General features: G+C 36.1%; 1 protein-coding gene across 1 annotated transcript in view; it reads right to left on the reverse strand.

Annotated features, from left to right (window-relative positions):
- Positions 1-17,608, reverse strand: part of HOMER1 (homer scaffold protein 1) — a 138,036-nt gene that overhangs the window by 14,686 nt on the left and 105,742 nt on the right. The window contains exons 6-8 of the mRNA XM_042942068.1: positions 9,435-9,591; positions 4,990-5,100; positions 4,287-4,367 (exon numbers count right to left, since the gene is read on the reverse strand). Coding sequence (XP_042798002.1) covers positions 4,287-4,367; positions 4,990-5,100; positions 9,435-9,591 — 349 coding nt within the window. The remainder of the gene's footprint in view (positions 1-4,286; positions 4,368-4,989; positions 5,101-9,434; positions 9,592-17,608) is intronic.

Below are 17,608 nucleotides of genomic sequence, written 5' to 3' on the forward strand. Positions count from 1 at the left end.
GTGTACAGATTACTAAAAAAAAAAAAAAAAAAACAAAAAAAAAACCCCCAAAAAAACAAAACAAAACTATCCTGAATATACACCTCCAATGATAACAAAATACCTATGCACAACATTACTTGTAGTATTGTTGCAGAACACTGGAAATAGCCTAAATACCCATACAAAGGAGTAGCTAAATAAACTATCAACACATAGAAATGAAGTACGATACAACTGTAACAAACATGAACAAGATCTGTATGAACTGACAGAGTGATCTCTACAATATGTTTCAGGTTAAAGAAGCAAAGTGCAAAAGAATAATCTAGTGGATGTAATCATTTAAAAAAGGGGAGGAGAGGGTAAACAAATAGATCTGTTCATTTGTGTAAAAAGAAACAGAGAAAGGATCAACCAGAAACTAATGTGACTGGTTACCGATGGGTGGCAGATGGATACGGGGGGTGGGAAGAACGGGACAGAAACTAGGCTAGTCTGGACTGAAGGGGCTCATACTTCTCTAAAGACATCTTTCTGAATAGTTCTGATTTTTGGAACCACACTAATGTTTCATATACTCATTAAATGCATGCTATAAAATGAAGAAGAATGGGAAATAAAATACATTTAAAATGGAATATGACATAAATAAACATAAATGTGTTTCAAATGAAGAACCTAGCCAATTGCAGAGGAGTGGAAGAACTCACCCAATAAACTTTGGATACAGGCTAAGGACAAAAAGAATTATACTGATCTCTAGTTGGTAAGGGTTTGTTTGTATTTTCTTGCAGTGGTTTTATTTAGTAATTCAACAACTATTTTCTGTGCTTTCTGAGATTAAAAAAGTAAGTAAATATACTGTGGGTAATAAGAAGCAGGTTTCTCAGTATTTTTTAAAATTAATTTATTTATTTTGAGAGACAGAGAGAGAGTGTGAGCAGGGGAGGGACAGAAAGAAAGGGAGAGAGAGAGAGAGAATCCCAAGCAGGCTCCACAATGTCAACGCGGAGTCCGACACGGGGCTCGAACTTAGGAACTGTGGGATCATGACCTAAGCCAAAATCAAGAGCCAGGTGCTTAACTGAGTGAGCCACCCAGGTGCCTCCAGGTTTCTTGGTGTTGGGTAAACAAGTTACAGATATGAATAAGGAAAAGGCTAAAATGAACTTCATAGTATTAGACTACAGTGGGAGGTATGGGTAAGAATTCAGTTTAAAAGACATATATACGTACCTGAAATGGACATAATGTGGTATGTGTGTACTTCTAGCTCTGTTTATTAAGATGGAAAAGAAACAATGCCAACTTAATAACAAGAAGCTTATCTAGTACTCAGGTTTTGCCTTCTAAATATCAATCTTTGCTAAAAGAAATTTCTCCTTGAAGAAATAGCTAATTCCAAGGCTATTGGAATTCCAAGGCTGTTGAAAAAATACAAGATGAGCCTGGATTATGTTGTACTAAAACATAAAGAAATTCTTTAAAGAATTAGAGTGTCATATCAAAAGGAACCAGAAGCTGGAAGGGGTTTCAACTGGCCAAATGTGGGACAATTCAAACATCAAAATAAATATACATGAAAACTAAATGCAATATGTGATTCTGGAATAAATCCTGGACCAGAAAAACAATTTTTAAATTTTGCTATAAAGGAGATTAAGACAATTATGGGAATTTGAGTAAGGTCTGTAGATAGATAATTTTTGATGGTTATAGAAGAAAATGTCCTTACTCTTATAAAATACACACTGAAGTGTTTAGAGGTAAAGAGATACTGTATCTTGGGGCGCCTGGGTGGCAGAGTCGGTTCAGCGTCCTACTTCGGCTCAGGTCATGATCTCGCAGTCTGTGAGTTTGAGCCCCGTGTCGGGCTCTGTGCTGACAGTCGGAGCCTGGAGCCTGCTTCCGATTCTGTGTCTCCCTCTCTCTCTGCCCCTAACCCACTCATATTCTGTCTCTGTCTCTCTCAAAAATAAATAAAGCATTAAAAAAAAAGAGAGAGAGAGATACTGTATCTTAAACGTATTTTCAAAGATTTCAGGAAAAAGATATATGTGTGTATATATATATATATATATATATATATATATATACACACATACACATAGAAGTGTATATATGTATGTATGTATACACACATATGTATGTATGTATGTATGTATGTATGTATGTATGTATATACATACACAGATAGAGTTCCAGAATGGTAAAACAAATACAGCAAAAAATGTTAACATTTGGGAAATGTGGGTGAAAGGTCTATGAAAAAAATTTTTGTATTATTCTTGCAAGTTTTCTGATCTGAAATCATTCCAAAATAAATTTTAAAAATAAATAAAATCATTTCAGATACTGACAATGGCTACTAGGAAAATAAAACATGGTAATATTACAAAGAGTACCTGGGGTGGGGGGAGTAGGGGGCTGGGAGGACCTTGCAAAGCAGTGCTTAAATTGAGAAGTTGGAGAAATTAACACGTGAGCCAAGACCTAAAACAAATAGGGACCAGCGCATCCGAAGGTCTGAAAGCTTCCCTGCCCTGTTCCATGTAGGTTGTTTTGATAAGCATTTTTGATACTTGGTGAAAGAAAAGGTAAGCATTGATATTCACTATTCCAGGAGCCAGCTTTAAAATTCAATTACTGCTCAGTCAATGATGAAATACATTTAGAAGTCTGATATGAAAAATCACCTGTTGGTTTCTCTGGGACAATGTAAATGTGTATGTAACTGGAAAAATGTTTTTAAAGAATTGTCAGGAATGTCTTGGCCACTTGACTGCCTGGAGCAGTGAGGTGCTAATACAGAAAGAACAGAGACTTGGGAATCAAAACAAATTTAGGCCTTACTACTTTCTAGCTCAGTGTCTTGTAAACTTGTTAACACCCCCGAACTGCTGCCTTCTCTTTGAAAATGGGGTTACCACATTTGTTAGTGTGAGAATTAGTTGAGAATTAGAGCGATGGTATACAAGTGCTTAGCAAAATGCCTGAAGCACAGCAAGTACTCAGACAATGACAGCCCGAAACAAACGAACAAATGGCAAAGCCACACTGATTTCTTCCACCTCCTCTAGCCCTGATTCCATGCTTCATCTTTTAGTTCTACACCAGGCCTTCTCAACCTTGACACTATTGACATTTTGGGCCAGATAATTGGATGTTTAGCAGCATCCTTGACTTCCACCTACTAGATGTCAATAGTACAGTCCTAGTTGTGAAAATCAAAACTGTCTCCATACATTGTCAAACGTCCCCTGTGGCACAAAACTGCCCCCAGTTGACAACCACTAATTTACACAGATCATTAAAATGTAGGAACAACATTTAATAGGGCTAACCAAAACAAACCACCTCCTTTTTCTCAGACTGCTGAAAGTCAAATGACGGGAGAGAGAGAGGGAAATAGTTGATGCTCTATAAAGAACCCATTTCCGCTGTCAAAGAACTTTGCCTAAAGAGAGATTGGACAAGTTAACCTATACAAGCCTCAGTTTCCTCCTATGACTGTTACATGGAATAAATGCACAATATAAGTAAAGTGCTTAACACAGTGTCTGGTGCAAGTGAGCACTCAATTAATGCTGGACATTCTCATTATAATTATGGTACTCCTTTTAATACTGGGCTTTCAGGTCCCACTCATCATCACTCAGCCCAAATTCCTCACTCTGTACATACATTTATTTCTACTCCCAACTCTAAAGTGGCCCTAACCTCTCTTTATAGAGGCAGCTAACCACTGGGGTGTAAAAGTACCTGAGGTGCCAGGGCACTTTGATAATGAATTCTAAAATTCTTCCCTAACCACTGACACAGGATATACATATGTAAATGAGAGCCAAGAAACATATTACTTATGCAAAAAAAGTGAGTAAAATTAATTCGTATAAAGGAAGAAAAACAGTACTAACTTGATTTCCATTAGGGCACAACTACTTTTGTAATTCATGCTAAGTAGTTCAGTGTTAAAAAAAATGAGAACTTCTCAAGTGAATGAAATCCATTTGAGAAATTCTCTTTAAATTCAGGGTATTTTTTATGTTACAAAGTAGAAATTTCTAAAATAATTTACTGAAGACAATTTATAAATGACCATCTATGATGATCATATGCTACCGAGATAAAGGTATCAGGTAATTTTTGACAAATCAAAGATTAGGCCCGAATGAGAAGTCCTGGAAAAGAAAAAGGACTGAGAACCTACGAAATGAAATTTCAGAGAAAAAAGTCATTACTATGTGAAAGAATGAGTGATGCCTTGCTGTGCAGAAATGAATCAAAACGTCATTACAGCTCACCTGGAGTTTCTGAGTCAAAGAGTCTCTCTGTTCTTGTAATTCTCTGGCATTATCAATTTCTTGTTTTAATCTTTCTATTTCCTAGAAAAAGTACAGCAAGGTCTTTAGCCACAATATTTAAACTAAATCAAGGAAAGAGAAAGTCTTATTTTTTCCTGAAATCATTGTTCCAGTCCCTGGAAAAAAATAATTAAAAAAACATTCCTTTATACTGACTAAATTTTAGAGGGGTGATTTGTCTTTATGGGTATGGTGTCTACTACATGATAATCTTAAGCAACAAGTACACTTGCGGGCTTTGAGACAGCACCGCTTAGAAACAACCATCGGAGTATGTTAAGGTTGTGGATATAATTCTTTCCTGGGATGTTAAATCTTCTGACCAGAAACCAGAGAAAGCAACAGCGTATAAAATTCATTTAACCTCTCCTGGTTTTCTGTTGATTTTATGAATGCAACTCTCATACAGAAGGCAAGAGGCAGCATCTCAGTCTGACTGCCTCATCATTGTTCGTAACAGCAGAAATAAGGAAGGAGAAAATATGAACAAGCTTAATATTAATAAAAAAAAACATTTCACACCCCTAAACAGCATCCCACGACCTTACTTAACTCCATAAAGTACCTGCAAATCTGACATAAGCTCAAATATTTTGTATACATATGTTAGCCAGATTACAGATGAGTAAAAAGTAGCAAATACCTCTTCCTTCACTTTCAGTGTCTCTTCTAGTTCTTGTATTGTCTGATTTAATTCTGTCTTATGGGTATGCACTGCATTTGCTTGGCTACTGACACATTCAAGCTCAGTCACCTAGAATGAAAGGAGAACACAGGTAAGTTATATGACTACTTCCAAGGATTTCTTGCTGAAAATATAGTAACTCCTGATAGTTAAAACATGAATTCTGAAGGAACTTATGAAAATCAATTAACAGAAATATTAAGACACTTATTTAGAATGAATAGATTCTTTAAAGACACGAATCTAGGACAAAGAAAAAAGACTAGGGAAATAATTATTTATATGGCTTGGTCATGGGCAAAATCAGGAAAACTTAAAATTAAATGATTAATGATAGCAGAGAATCCCTATAATGAAGTTTTCTTTAAAAATTTCCTATGAAAACATATTCAAAATCAGATATAGCCATCTGCCTTCCATCTGTAGCTTTCAAATTAAACATGGCTTCTGAAAACTGGCCTTGCAGAAGTGAGAAATTTTTCAAATACATTTCCAAAATGTTAAGAGAATCTGGAAGAAAAGATATGCTTAAAAATACAACTTAAATCATTCTATTACTAGAATGACTTCATATCAATAATGTCTCTGTGGCAAAAGATAACATTTTTTAGTCAATAACAATGTACTGAGGGCCCAAAGAGCTACCTAATTTTTAATAAGCACTTGGTATTTTCTGAGAGAACAGAGAAGGGCAGAGTCCCTAAAAGTTATCCTGTCCAACAACACTGTTGGATTTGACAGTCAAAAGAGACAGAAGTCAACATAAAAACATACATACACCTCCTATCACAGCTCTTTACATACATCGGGAGCTCATACATTTTGGGTGACTAGACTGCAGTGAATTCTAGACTGTTAAAGAAACACAGCAAATCCTTCTCTTTCACGTTTTCCAAATATCAAATTACACTCCACAAATGTCACTCTACCTTTCTTAACACTTTTGTCCTTTCTATTCATGTACTAATAGCCTTGTGCAGACCCTTATCATCCAGGCCTAAAGAACAGCAATGGCTTGCCAGAAGACTTAACTGTAATCTATTTTTACCTCTTCTGCAAACTAACATTCATCTGTGATCTTTAACTCCCTCATTCAAAGTCTTTCAAAGGCTCTTTTTTTTTTTTTTTTTACATCAAATCTTAACCCTCAGGTCTTGCATATACCAGTCCTAAACTACTTAACTATCCTCATCATCCAAGACACTCACAGTATGTGATTTATCACTTTTCCAACTAAAAGCAGGCAAGTCTCATTGTCCTAAGAACAAACCACTCTCAGTGTGCCTGGGTGGTTCAGTTGGTTAAGTATCCTACTCTTGATTTCAGCTCAGGTCATGGTCTCATGGTTCATGAGATCAAGCTCTGTGCCAGACTCTGTGCTAACAACAAGAAGCCTACTTGGGATTCCTTCTCTCTCCCTCTCTGCCCCTCCCTGGCTTGTGCATGCTCTCTCTCAAAATAAATAAATAAAACTTGAAGAAAGAATAAACAACTCTCGTACCCATCTTGCTGGATATGAATGTCCTCTCTTACCTCTGAGGCCATTCAGACTTCATCAAACCCTCTACTCTCAGCTCAGCATGCACTTTCACCAGAAAGCCATTCCTATCTACTCAATCTGTCAAGGCTCTCCTGTCCTGTGGTCCATAAAATGAAATGTATTGAAAATCTTGGGAATTATTTCCTTATTCTTCAATGTTTATTAGTTTTCTTTGTTCAATTAGGTAATAAATTCCTTACGGGGAATTCCAGTTCTCATAATGATGGAGTTGTTTTTATTAAAAAAACTTTCCCATAGATAACAATGGCAAATCATGAACGAAATGTAAAATTCAACTGCTTGAATGCCCTGGTTAGTGACCAAATAGAGCAAAAGACTAAAAGATAGCCTGAGGAGCCTGATGATTCGGGGACTCCTTAGAACAGCTGAAACAGTTAGAAATTGAGGGAACTGTATGAAGAAAGCCCCAAATAAGCATAGAGACTTTTTCCAAGTCTTTGGTCAACCCTTGAACTAAACATGCACAGGTAAGAATCCAAGGAGTCCAGCATGGTGGGGTGTGGGGAGCTGGAAGGCTGAAAGAGCTAAGGTGGTAGTGCTCATGCTCACCATAGAGAAAACAGTTTGAAGTTTGAGTCCCACCAAATTAGAGGACATTGGTTATCACCTCAAACTTTCCACTGAAGCACCCGAAGGGTTACGCCTTAGAAATAAAGATTTCTCAGGACTAGGGGATTCTCCAGAGGGTTAAGGGCAAAATTAAAATAAAACAACTCTAATAATGAAGCGTAAGTCCACACCTCCACAAATTCGAGGAAATCTGTAAGTCATTTAACTGCTTGCTCAAATAAAAAACATCATTCAGAATAAGATGAGAGCATCTATAGGCAGCATAGCATCTAATTTTTAATGTCTATACACACAACTGAAAATGACTACACATGTGAAGAAATAGGAAAACGCAACCTGTAGTTAAGTCAAAAAGCTGTCCTTATACCTGGCCAAAATTGCAAAGTTAATTCAGGCCAATGGGAAAGGATACCTTGATGGAAATCAAATCTATAAAAAGGAAGGAAGAGCACTGAAAATTATAAACATGTGAACAGAAAGATTTCATTTCTTAAATCTTTAAAATTCAATTAATTATTTAAACCAAAAATTCCTTAAGGGCAAGGATTACTCAATAAGGAGATATGATAGTTTTTCAATGAATATTTATTGGCTCATGAGTTAACTGTTGTGAGTTAATTTTTTTTATTGTGGTAAAGAACACATAATTAAATTTATCATCTTTACCATTTTTAAGTGTACAAGTATACTCAGACCATTGTGAAAAAGATCTCTAGAACTTTTTCATCTTGCTAAATGGAAATTCTATACTCATTAAAGAACCTTCTTCTTCTTCCTAAGTTAACCTTTATACATATAATAGGATGATATTTATTCAGGTTTCTTAGTCTCCCTCCCTGTGTCTATTCCATTTCTATATTATTTCCCTTGTCATTCTGGTCCTATTACATTCCTTAAATTGTGCTCTGGTAGTAAGACAATTTCCTATTGTCTATGAAGTTCACTTGTTTGGCATCCTTTCTAAAAAAGGAAATTAGTGGCATCTGCTTGCTGTTGGGTAAATGTAAATGCTTTGAGCACAAAAAAAATTCTTCACAAGTAATTGTTTGGGCTTCTGATATTACTTATACTGGGGTTTCTGATTTTCTTTTCCTATATGAATTTCAAATGCAGGTGCTCCCCCACTTTCTGAGAGCTTGCATTTATGCCACTTCACTTTTATGAAAGACCTAGATTAGTAATACTCGGTAATGTTGTTCTTTGGTAAAACTGAAAATCATCTTCAGATTTCTGTCAAGTAGCAAAAACAGATACTAATGTAGGTCTTTTGTAAAAGTGAAGTGATATGATGTGAACTTTAAAGTAGGGGATACTCTTTGCTTTATGCCACTTGAGCTTAGGAAAGGTTTCACAGCAATGCTTTATTTTTGGATAGTGGGGGAAACCTGTGTAACCGACTATTTTTTCTTAAAATTTTTTTTCATGTTTATTTTTGAGAGAGAGACAGATCGAGAGAGAGAGAGAGATCGAGTGAGCATGAGTGGGGGACAGGGGGACAGAGGATCTGAAGTGGGCTCTGTGCTGTCAGTAGACAACCTGATGCGGGGCTCGAACTCATGAACCATGAGAACATAACCTGAGCTAAAGTTGGCCTCTTAACCAAATGAGTCACCCAGGCACCTCCCAACTTTTATAAAGCGTTTCCTACCTGGATATTTTAAGTTGCTCTTTAAAAAAAATATTTTTTTAATGTTTTTATTTATTTTTGAGAGAGTGAGAGAGAGACAGAGCATGAGTGGGGAAGGGGTAGAGAGAGAGAGGGAGGCACAAATATGAATCAGGCTTCAGGCCTGTCAGCACAGAGGCCCACGCAGGGCTCAAACTCACAAACTGTGAGATCATGACCAGCGCTGAAGTTGGACGCTTAACCGACTGAGCCACCCAGGCACTCCTGTTCCTTTTTTAAAAAATAAAAATAAAATAATAAAAGCATCTATCATTGACTCAGTGCAACTAAATGTCAATTCACTTTCTCAATTAATTTTCACAGGAATTCTACACAGTATCAATTATTATTTCTATTTTACAGATGAGATTACTGAGCAGAAAGAAAGACGTAACTTACCAAGGTTTTCACAGATAATGACAGAATAGAAAATATTTTTCTTAACTAAATAAACCCACTTATACTACCATCTATCTATATGTTCTGACAACCAACGATTATCTCCAAAAGATGTCCTTGAACTGAGTCTACTACATGTAAGTCTCTGCTGAGCAGTGAAGTCTGTTAGCCATAAATCCCTATGGATGGCAGCAGCTCTGAACTTACTCGCTTGTGCAGACGTTCTGCTTCCTCTTGATACGCAGCTAGTTGCTGTTTCCATTGTTTCACGTTGGCAGTGGACTCCAACAGGGCTGCAGTGAGTTTGGCATTATTTCCTTTGAGGGTAGCCAGTTCAGCCTCCCAATGTTTGCTGATTGCTGAACTAAAATAAAAGAAAATGCTATCAATTACATTGAATATTGTTACTTTGAAGGGACAGCAGGACTCAGTTCTATTAGTTTTACAGTTCATGGATGCTTCAAAGATAATCCAAAAAGTATAAAAACTACTTCAATGAAATGTTCCTAGTGAAGAAAACCTAGCAAGTGAAGAAAGCTTAATGTGAACTAGTTCCCACTTGCATTACGACAGGTTACAGATATCTACAGGAGAGTTTCTACTCATTCTCTTTTGAGGAATAAACACTCTATCTATCTATATAGGTATATATAGATATACCTATCAGCAAAACCTAATAATCTACTGTATATTTGAGGGAGATATCATTAAAAATTTTATTTCATAAAAACACAGTTTTGACATACAATATTAGTTTCTGGTGTATAACATAGTGATTTGATGATTATATATATCACAAAATGTTCACCATGGTAAATACAGTTACTGTGTGTCACTATACAAAGCTATTATTACATTATTTACTATATTTCCTAATCTGTACTTTTCATCCCTGTTAGTTACTTTATAACTACAAGTTTGTACCTCTTAATCCCCTTGATCACCTACTTCCCCTCACTCCCCTTTTCTCTGGCAGCCACCAGTTTGTTGTCTGTACTTATGAGTCTATTTTTGTTTGTTTTGTATTTTGATTTTTTAAATTAAGTTTATTTATTTTGAGAGAGTGGGAGAGCATGAATGGGGTAGGGGTGGAAAGAGGGGAGAATGAATCCGAAGCTCTGCACTGACAGTGCAGAGTGGGGCTGGAACTCACGAAATGTGAGATCATGACCTGAGCAGAAACAAAGAGTCGGATGTTTAACTGAGCCACCCAGGCGTCCCAAGTTTGTTTTGTTTTTTAAATTCCACATATAAGTTAAATTATATGGTATTCTTTCTCTGGCTTATTTTATAGCAAAATACTTTCTAGGTCCAAACATGTTGTGGCAAGTGGCAAGATTTCATTCTTTTTTATGGGTAAGTAAGATTCCATTTTGTATATATATGCACCATATTTTCTTCATCCATTATCCATTCATCTACTGGTGGACCTTGGGGTGTTCCATATCTAGGCTATTGTAAATAATGTCCAATAAACATAAAGGTGCATGTATCTTTTAGAATTAGAATTTTCTTTGGGTAAAGACCCAGAAGGATCATATGGTATCTCCATTTTTAATTTTTAAGGAGCCTCCATACTGTTTTCCACACTGGCTATACCAAATACACTGTATTTTTTTAAGTGCATCAAAGCCTGAAGCACAATTTCATTCCTTTCTGAAACATATGAGGATGATTCAATGTCAATAAGGTATGGGACATGTAATGTAGTATTTCCTCTGAAATTATTATTGATTTATTTCATGCTATTCATAATTTTGAAATGCCCAAAATACAAAAAAATTTGTTGCAATAAATTTATTTCAGATATGATGATAGGCTACACCCCAGAAACTGGTCTTAATGACTTAATTTGATAGAATTCAAGTGTTACACATAGAACAAAAAAACCTAAAAGCAATCACCTATTTCCTCATTTATTGTTCTACTTGATAAGTTATCCAAAGTTAATTGCTTCAACCAAGACAATTTTTCTACTACAAAAACAATTCTATTACTCGGGAAGATTCTTCTTTTGATAATTCCTTTGTTAACTGTCCAATGAAGAAAGAATTGCCTCATTTGAAAGAAAAAGGTGTTTTTTTCTTATCATTGAACAATTTACTTTTTTTAGTGAAATTCTACAGACCTCATCCCATTAATTAACTAGTGATGATAACAGCTTTCCCTAATCTGCATTTTGGTTTTTGGTAAATTATCTGCATTACAAAACAAATGCTTTGATGGACTGGTATTTTTAATAATAATTTAAAAAAATTTAAATGTCTTATTATTTATTTTTGAGAGTAAGAGAGACACAGCACGAGAGGGGAAGGGGCAGAGAGAGAGGGAGACAAGGAATCTGAAGCAGGCTCCAGGCTCTGAGCTGTCAGCACAGAGCCCAATGCGGGGCTTGAACTCACAAACTGCATGATCATGCTGTGAACTGAAAGTTGGATGCTTAACCAACTGAGCCACCCAGGCGCCCCCTTAATAATAATTTTAATATGTATATATAAAAGAAATCATAGCATCTATCATCAAGAATTTCTAAAGCTCATCACCAGTAATAAAATGTATCAGCATCATGAACCCTCTCATATGATGCATAGGGAAAGATACAAGATAATTTCTGCGGTATTCCTGTCAAAAATGCATAACCTTATTCTAATCATGAGCAAACATCATAAACCCAAACTGAGGGGCAGTCTACAAAATAACTGGTTGGTATTCTTCAAAAGTATCAAAAGACTGAGAAAAAGAATGGTGGAGATTAAGAAGAAATAATTAAATGCAAAATGTGATCATGGATAGGTTCCTAGAACAGAAAAGGACAATTGTGAACAGAGGTCTGCAGTTTAGTTGGTAGCACCATGTCTATATTAATTTGGTAATTATTATGGTTGTGTAAGATGCTACCATTAAGAGAAGTTGGGTGAGGGGTACATAGAGATTCTCCACATCGTTTTTGTAAGTTTTCTGTAAGTCTAAAATTAGTTTCAAATAAAAAGTTTTTAAAATTTTCTAAAGTTTACTGAAATTTCCTCAAAACATGAATGAATAAAAACCAAACAATAAGCTAAGCTATTAATTTAACAGCCCACTTGTAGCCTTGAAAAGAAAACTCTTTTCTATTCGGTCTTTTGTGAAATGATTTTCCAAATTCAGGTTTTCTGAGTAAAGCATGCACCTGTTCTAACTTAATTACAGATTTTTTCAAAACCACCTACCATTTTTTCCCTATAAAGTTTTATTTAAACAGACCTTTTAATCTAACTAAAATCTTACTGAACTAGTTTAAACACTAGACATATGCAAATGTAAAACTCCTGGGGGCATCTTTTGTTATATTTGGTCTTTTGTCTGCAGCCCCAGAAATCACTTTAGAGCCATAAAAGTGAAATGGATGTCTTGTTATTCACAACAAGCCCCTTTCAACCACAATTAAGTTTATGTTAATGAGGTGACTTTTAGAAACCTCCTAAAGATGTGAGGGCTGGTGGCAGGAAGAACCCACCTTGATTACAGGGTTAAAACTTTCACTCCCACCCTCTGACCTCCAGGGAGAGAGAGAGAGGGGCTGAAAGTGAAACAGTCACCAATGGCCAAAGAGTTTATCAATCATGTCTATGTAATGAAGCCTCCATAAAAACCCAGAAGAGCTGCCATGTTGGTGACCCAGAAAGCATTCAAGTGCTAGGCCCCAAACTCCACAGGGGAAAAAGCTCCAGTTGTTAGGATCTTGCTGTATGTATTATTTCATCTGGCTGTTCATTCACATCCTTTAATATCCTTTGTAATAAACTGGTTATTGAGTAAGCAAAGCCAGTTTCTTGAGTCCTGTGAACTACTCTAGCAAATTAACTGAACTAGGGAGGGGGTTGTAGCTATCTCTAATTTATAGCCAGTGAATCAAAAACACAGGTAACAACCTGGACTTGCAACCTGGCATCTGAAGAAGAAGCAGTCTTATGGGACTGAGCCCTTGATATGTGGGATCTGATGCTCCCTCCAGGCAGTCTAAGAATTGAGTTAAAATTGTGGGACACTCAGACTTAATTGCTTGGTGGTACCAATCTATTTCCTGGATTGAAGCCATGGGTTATAGCTCCTGTTCTAGTCAGCTGGCTTTCCTGTGACAGTTTCTTCCTTGCAATTAGACTTTAATTTTCCTATGAATTTTTGCCCAAAACTTTCCATATTCAGCATCAATCTATAAGAATGCATTCTTCTCTTTCAGGGATTCAGGTCTTCTCCAACAAGTATTTTCTAGCTACACCACCGAACCTTCAAGTTCCCAGCACAGCTCGGTGCTTGTGTTTAGGTAAACACATTGACTACCTAAATGAAAAAGTAAAGGTATGGACTTATGAGCTAAGTACAAAACCCACCTAGGATTAAGTTGGTGAATATAATGAATAGTAAATGTTACAACAATTATATCATAATTAAGTGTTCAATACTAAGAAAATTCTTAAATATAATTATTTTGAATCTCACATTAGGGATGGGATTTCACACTAGCTTTAATTAGTAGAACCTACAGTTTCTTGATTTCTGTTTTAAATCAATTGATCAAGCATACAAAATATAGGAGATTTTATGTATAAAATTCAGATCTGGGACTTGGAGTATTTACAAAGGACCTGTTCAGGAAAAGGTTAGTATTCCTGACCAAATGCCTTGTTTTGTGTAATCTAGAAATTAAAAAAAAAAATTTATTTATTTTTGACAGAGAGAGAGAGAATGGGCCCGTGTGCAAGTGCACGGGGGAGGGGCACAGAGAGGGGGAGACACAGAATCCAAAGAAGACTCCAGGATCTGACCTGTTAGCACAGAGCCCACCGTGGGGCCCGAACCCACCAACTGTGAAATCATGACCTGAGGTGAAGTTGGTAGCTCAAATGACTGAGCCACCCAGGCACCCCTGTAATCTATAAGTTAGTATCAACTGACCAATCAAAATTGGCCAAGCTGAACACGGAGAGAAAAAAATAAACAAAAAACCCACCAGAGTATCTAAGACATGGGGACAATATCAAACTTTCTAACAAATGTGTAACTGGCATCCCAGAAAGAAAAGAGAAGAAAGCAGAAAAAATATGTGAAGAGACAAAGGCTGACAATTTTCAAAAAACTATAAAGGGCATTTAACTACAAACCCAAAAAACTCAAAAACATATATATAGAACAAAGGTAACAATTATAGTAGTTTCTCATCACAAACTAAGCAGTCCATAAGAGAACAGTGTGATAGTGCCAAAAGAAAACAATTGTCAACCCAGAATTCTACACACAGGGATGATACTTTTCTAAATGAAGGTGAAATAACAAAAGCTGAAGGAATTCCTTACCAGCAGATAACATACTACAGGAAATATAAAGGAAGTTCTTTAGACAGGAACTTGGATCCTCACAAAAAAATGAAAATATCTGGACATGATTAAAATGAAGATTATTATAGAGGCATCTGGTGGCTTAGTCAGTTAAGCATCTGACTTCGGCTCAGGTCATGATCTCACAGTTTGTGAGTTCAAGCCGTACATCAGGCTCTGTGCTGACAGCTTGGAGCCTGAAGCCTGCTTTGGATTCTGTGACTTTCTTTCCCCACCCCCCCCCCCCCCGCCCCTCCCCTTGCTCACATTCGGTCTCTGTCTCAAAAATAAATATTAAAAAATATTAAAAAATTAAACGAAGATTATATAAAAAATCCCAAGACAGTTCAAAGGAGAATGAATAGCCTTTTAAACAATAGTGCCAAAACAACTAGATAACCACACACACACACACACACACACGCACGCGCGCACACACACACACACACACACACACACGCAGAAGAAAATCTTGAGTCCTATCTCCTATCCTATATAAAAATGAACTGAAAATATAAAATTGTTATAAAATATAAACCTTCAAGAAGAGACCACAAAAGAAGAAATCCTTGTCAACATGGGTTAGGCAAAAGTTTCTTAGATAGAGCACCAAAAGTGTGATCCATTAAAAATTGATAAAAGGTATTTCATAACAATTACAAACTTCTCTTTGAAAGACCCAATTTAAAAAAAAAATGAAGAGACTGGGATGCAAGGAAAGTTTAACATACAAAAATCAATGTAATATACCACATTAATAGAATAAAAAAAACACATGATCATCTCAAATGATGTAGAAAAACCATTTGACAAAATTCAATACCCTTTTATTATAAAAATAGCCAATAAATGAGGAATAGAAGGAAACTACCCAATATAAAAAGGCCATGTAGGAAAATCACACAGCTAACATCAGAGTCAAAAGTGAAAGCTGAAACCTTTTCCTCTGAGATCAGAAACCAGACAAGGATGCTCACTTTCACCACTCTAAATTCAACATGGTACTGGAAGTCCTAGGTAGCACAAGGAGGCACAAAAATGAATGACATGTGTCTAAATTGGAAAGAAAGTAGAATTATCTGTTTGCGGGAGACATAATTTCTATGTTGAAAACCCTAAAGATTTCACAAACAGGCTGTTAATAAATGAGTTCAACAAAGTTGCATCAATACACAAAAACAGATGTAATTCTAATATACAACAAATAATCAGAAAAGGAAATTAATAAAACAATTGCATTTATAATAGCATCCAATAGAATAAAATGCTTATAAAATACTTAGTAATGAACTTAAACAAGGGGATAAAAAACTTGTACACTTAAAACTATAAAAGGTCACTGGAAGTGGGGCGCCTGGATGGTTCAGTTGGTTAAGTGTCCGACTTTGGCTCAGGTCACAACCTTGCAGTCCGAGAGTTCAAGCCCCATGTCGGGCTCTGTGGTGACAGCTCAGAGCCTGGAGCCTGCTTCAGATTCTGTGTCTCCCTCTCTTTGCCCCTACCCCACTTGTACTCTGTGTGTGTGTGTCTCTCTCTCTAAAATAAATAAATATTAAAAAACAATTTTTTTTTAAAAAAGGTCACTGAAAGAAATCAAAGAAGACACAAATGAACAGGAAAACATTCCATGTACATAGACTGGAAGACTTAATACTGTGAAGATGTCCATACTGCCCCAAGTGATCTACAGATTCAACGTAATCCCATCAAAATCCCAACAATGTAATTTGAGAAATAGAAAAATTCATCCTAAAATTCATATGGCATTTCAGAGGACTCCAAATTGCAAAACAATCTTAAAAAAAAAAAAAAAAAAAGAACACAGTTGGAGCTCACATTTCCTGATTTCAAAACTTATACAAAACTACAATAATCAAAACAGTGTGTACTGACGTAAAGACAGACATATAAACCAATGGAATAGAACATAGAGGCCAGAAATAAAGCCTCACATATATGGTCAATTGGGTTTCACATATATGATTGCCATGATCATTCAGTGTGGAAAGGATGGTCTTTCCAACAAATGATACTGGGAAAACTGAATACCCACATGCAAAAGCAGCTAGGTCTCTGTCTTATGCCGTATATGAAACTTAACTAAAAATAGATGAGTGACCTAAGTGTAAGAGTTAAACTATAAATCTGTTAAAAAGAAAACATAGGGGAAAAGCTCCAGGACAAAGGACTTGCAATGATTTCTTGGATATAACATAAAAAGCACAGGCAATTAAAAAAAGATAAATTTGGACCATGGCAAAATTTAAAACTTTTGTGCATCAGGAACACCTGGGTGGCTCGGTTGGGGGTTCGACTTCGGCTCAGATCATGATCTCATGATTCGTGAATTCGAATCCCACATTGGGTTCTCTGCTGTCAGCACAGAGCCAGCTTCAGATCCCCTGTCCTCCCTCTCTCTCTCTGCTCCTCCCCCACTTTCTCCCTCTCTCTCTCTCAAAAATAAACATTAAAAAAACAAACCAAAAAAACCTTTTGGGCATCAAGATACAGTTAGCAGAATGAAAAGACAACCTACATAATAGGAAAAAAATATTTCCAAATCACAGAGTTAATATGTAGAATATATAAAGAACTTGTACAATTCAACAACAAAACCCAAATAATCTGATTAGAAAATGGGCAAAGGACTTGAAGAGATGTTTCTCCAAAGATATCCAAGTGGCCAATAAGAGCTTGAAAAGATGCTCAACATCACTAGTCATTAGAGAAACACACATCAAAACCATGATGAGACATCATTTCATATCCATTAGGATGACTACTCTCAAAAAAACAAAAACAAAAAAACAAAAAAACAAACGTTGGTGAGGATTCAGAGAAATTGGAACCCTTGTACACTGTTGGTGGGAATATAAAATGGTGCAGCTGCTGTGAAAAACAGTATGGCAGTTCCTCAAAAAATGAGGGACGAAATTACCATGTGATCTAGTAATTCTACTTCTCAGCATATATTTAAAAGATATTTGCAAAACAATGCTCACAGTAGCATTATTCACAACAGTCAAA

Source organism: Panthera leo, chromosome A1 (genome assembly GCF_018350215.1).
Source record: "Panthera leo isolate Ple1 chromosome A1, P.leo_Ple1_pat1.1, whole genome shotgun sequence".
NCBI classification, from domain to species: domain Eukaryota; kingdom Metazoa; phylum Chordata; class Mammalia; order Carnivora; family Felidae; genus Panthera; species Panthera leo.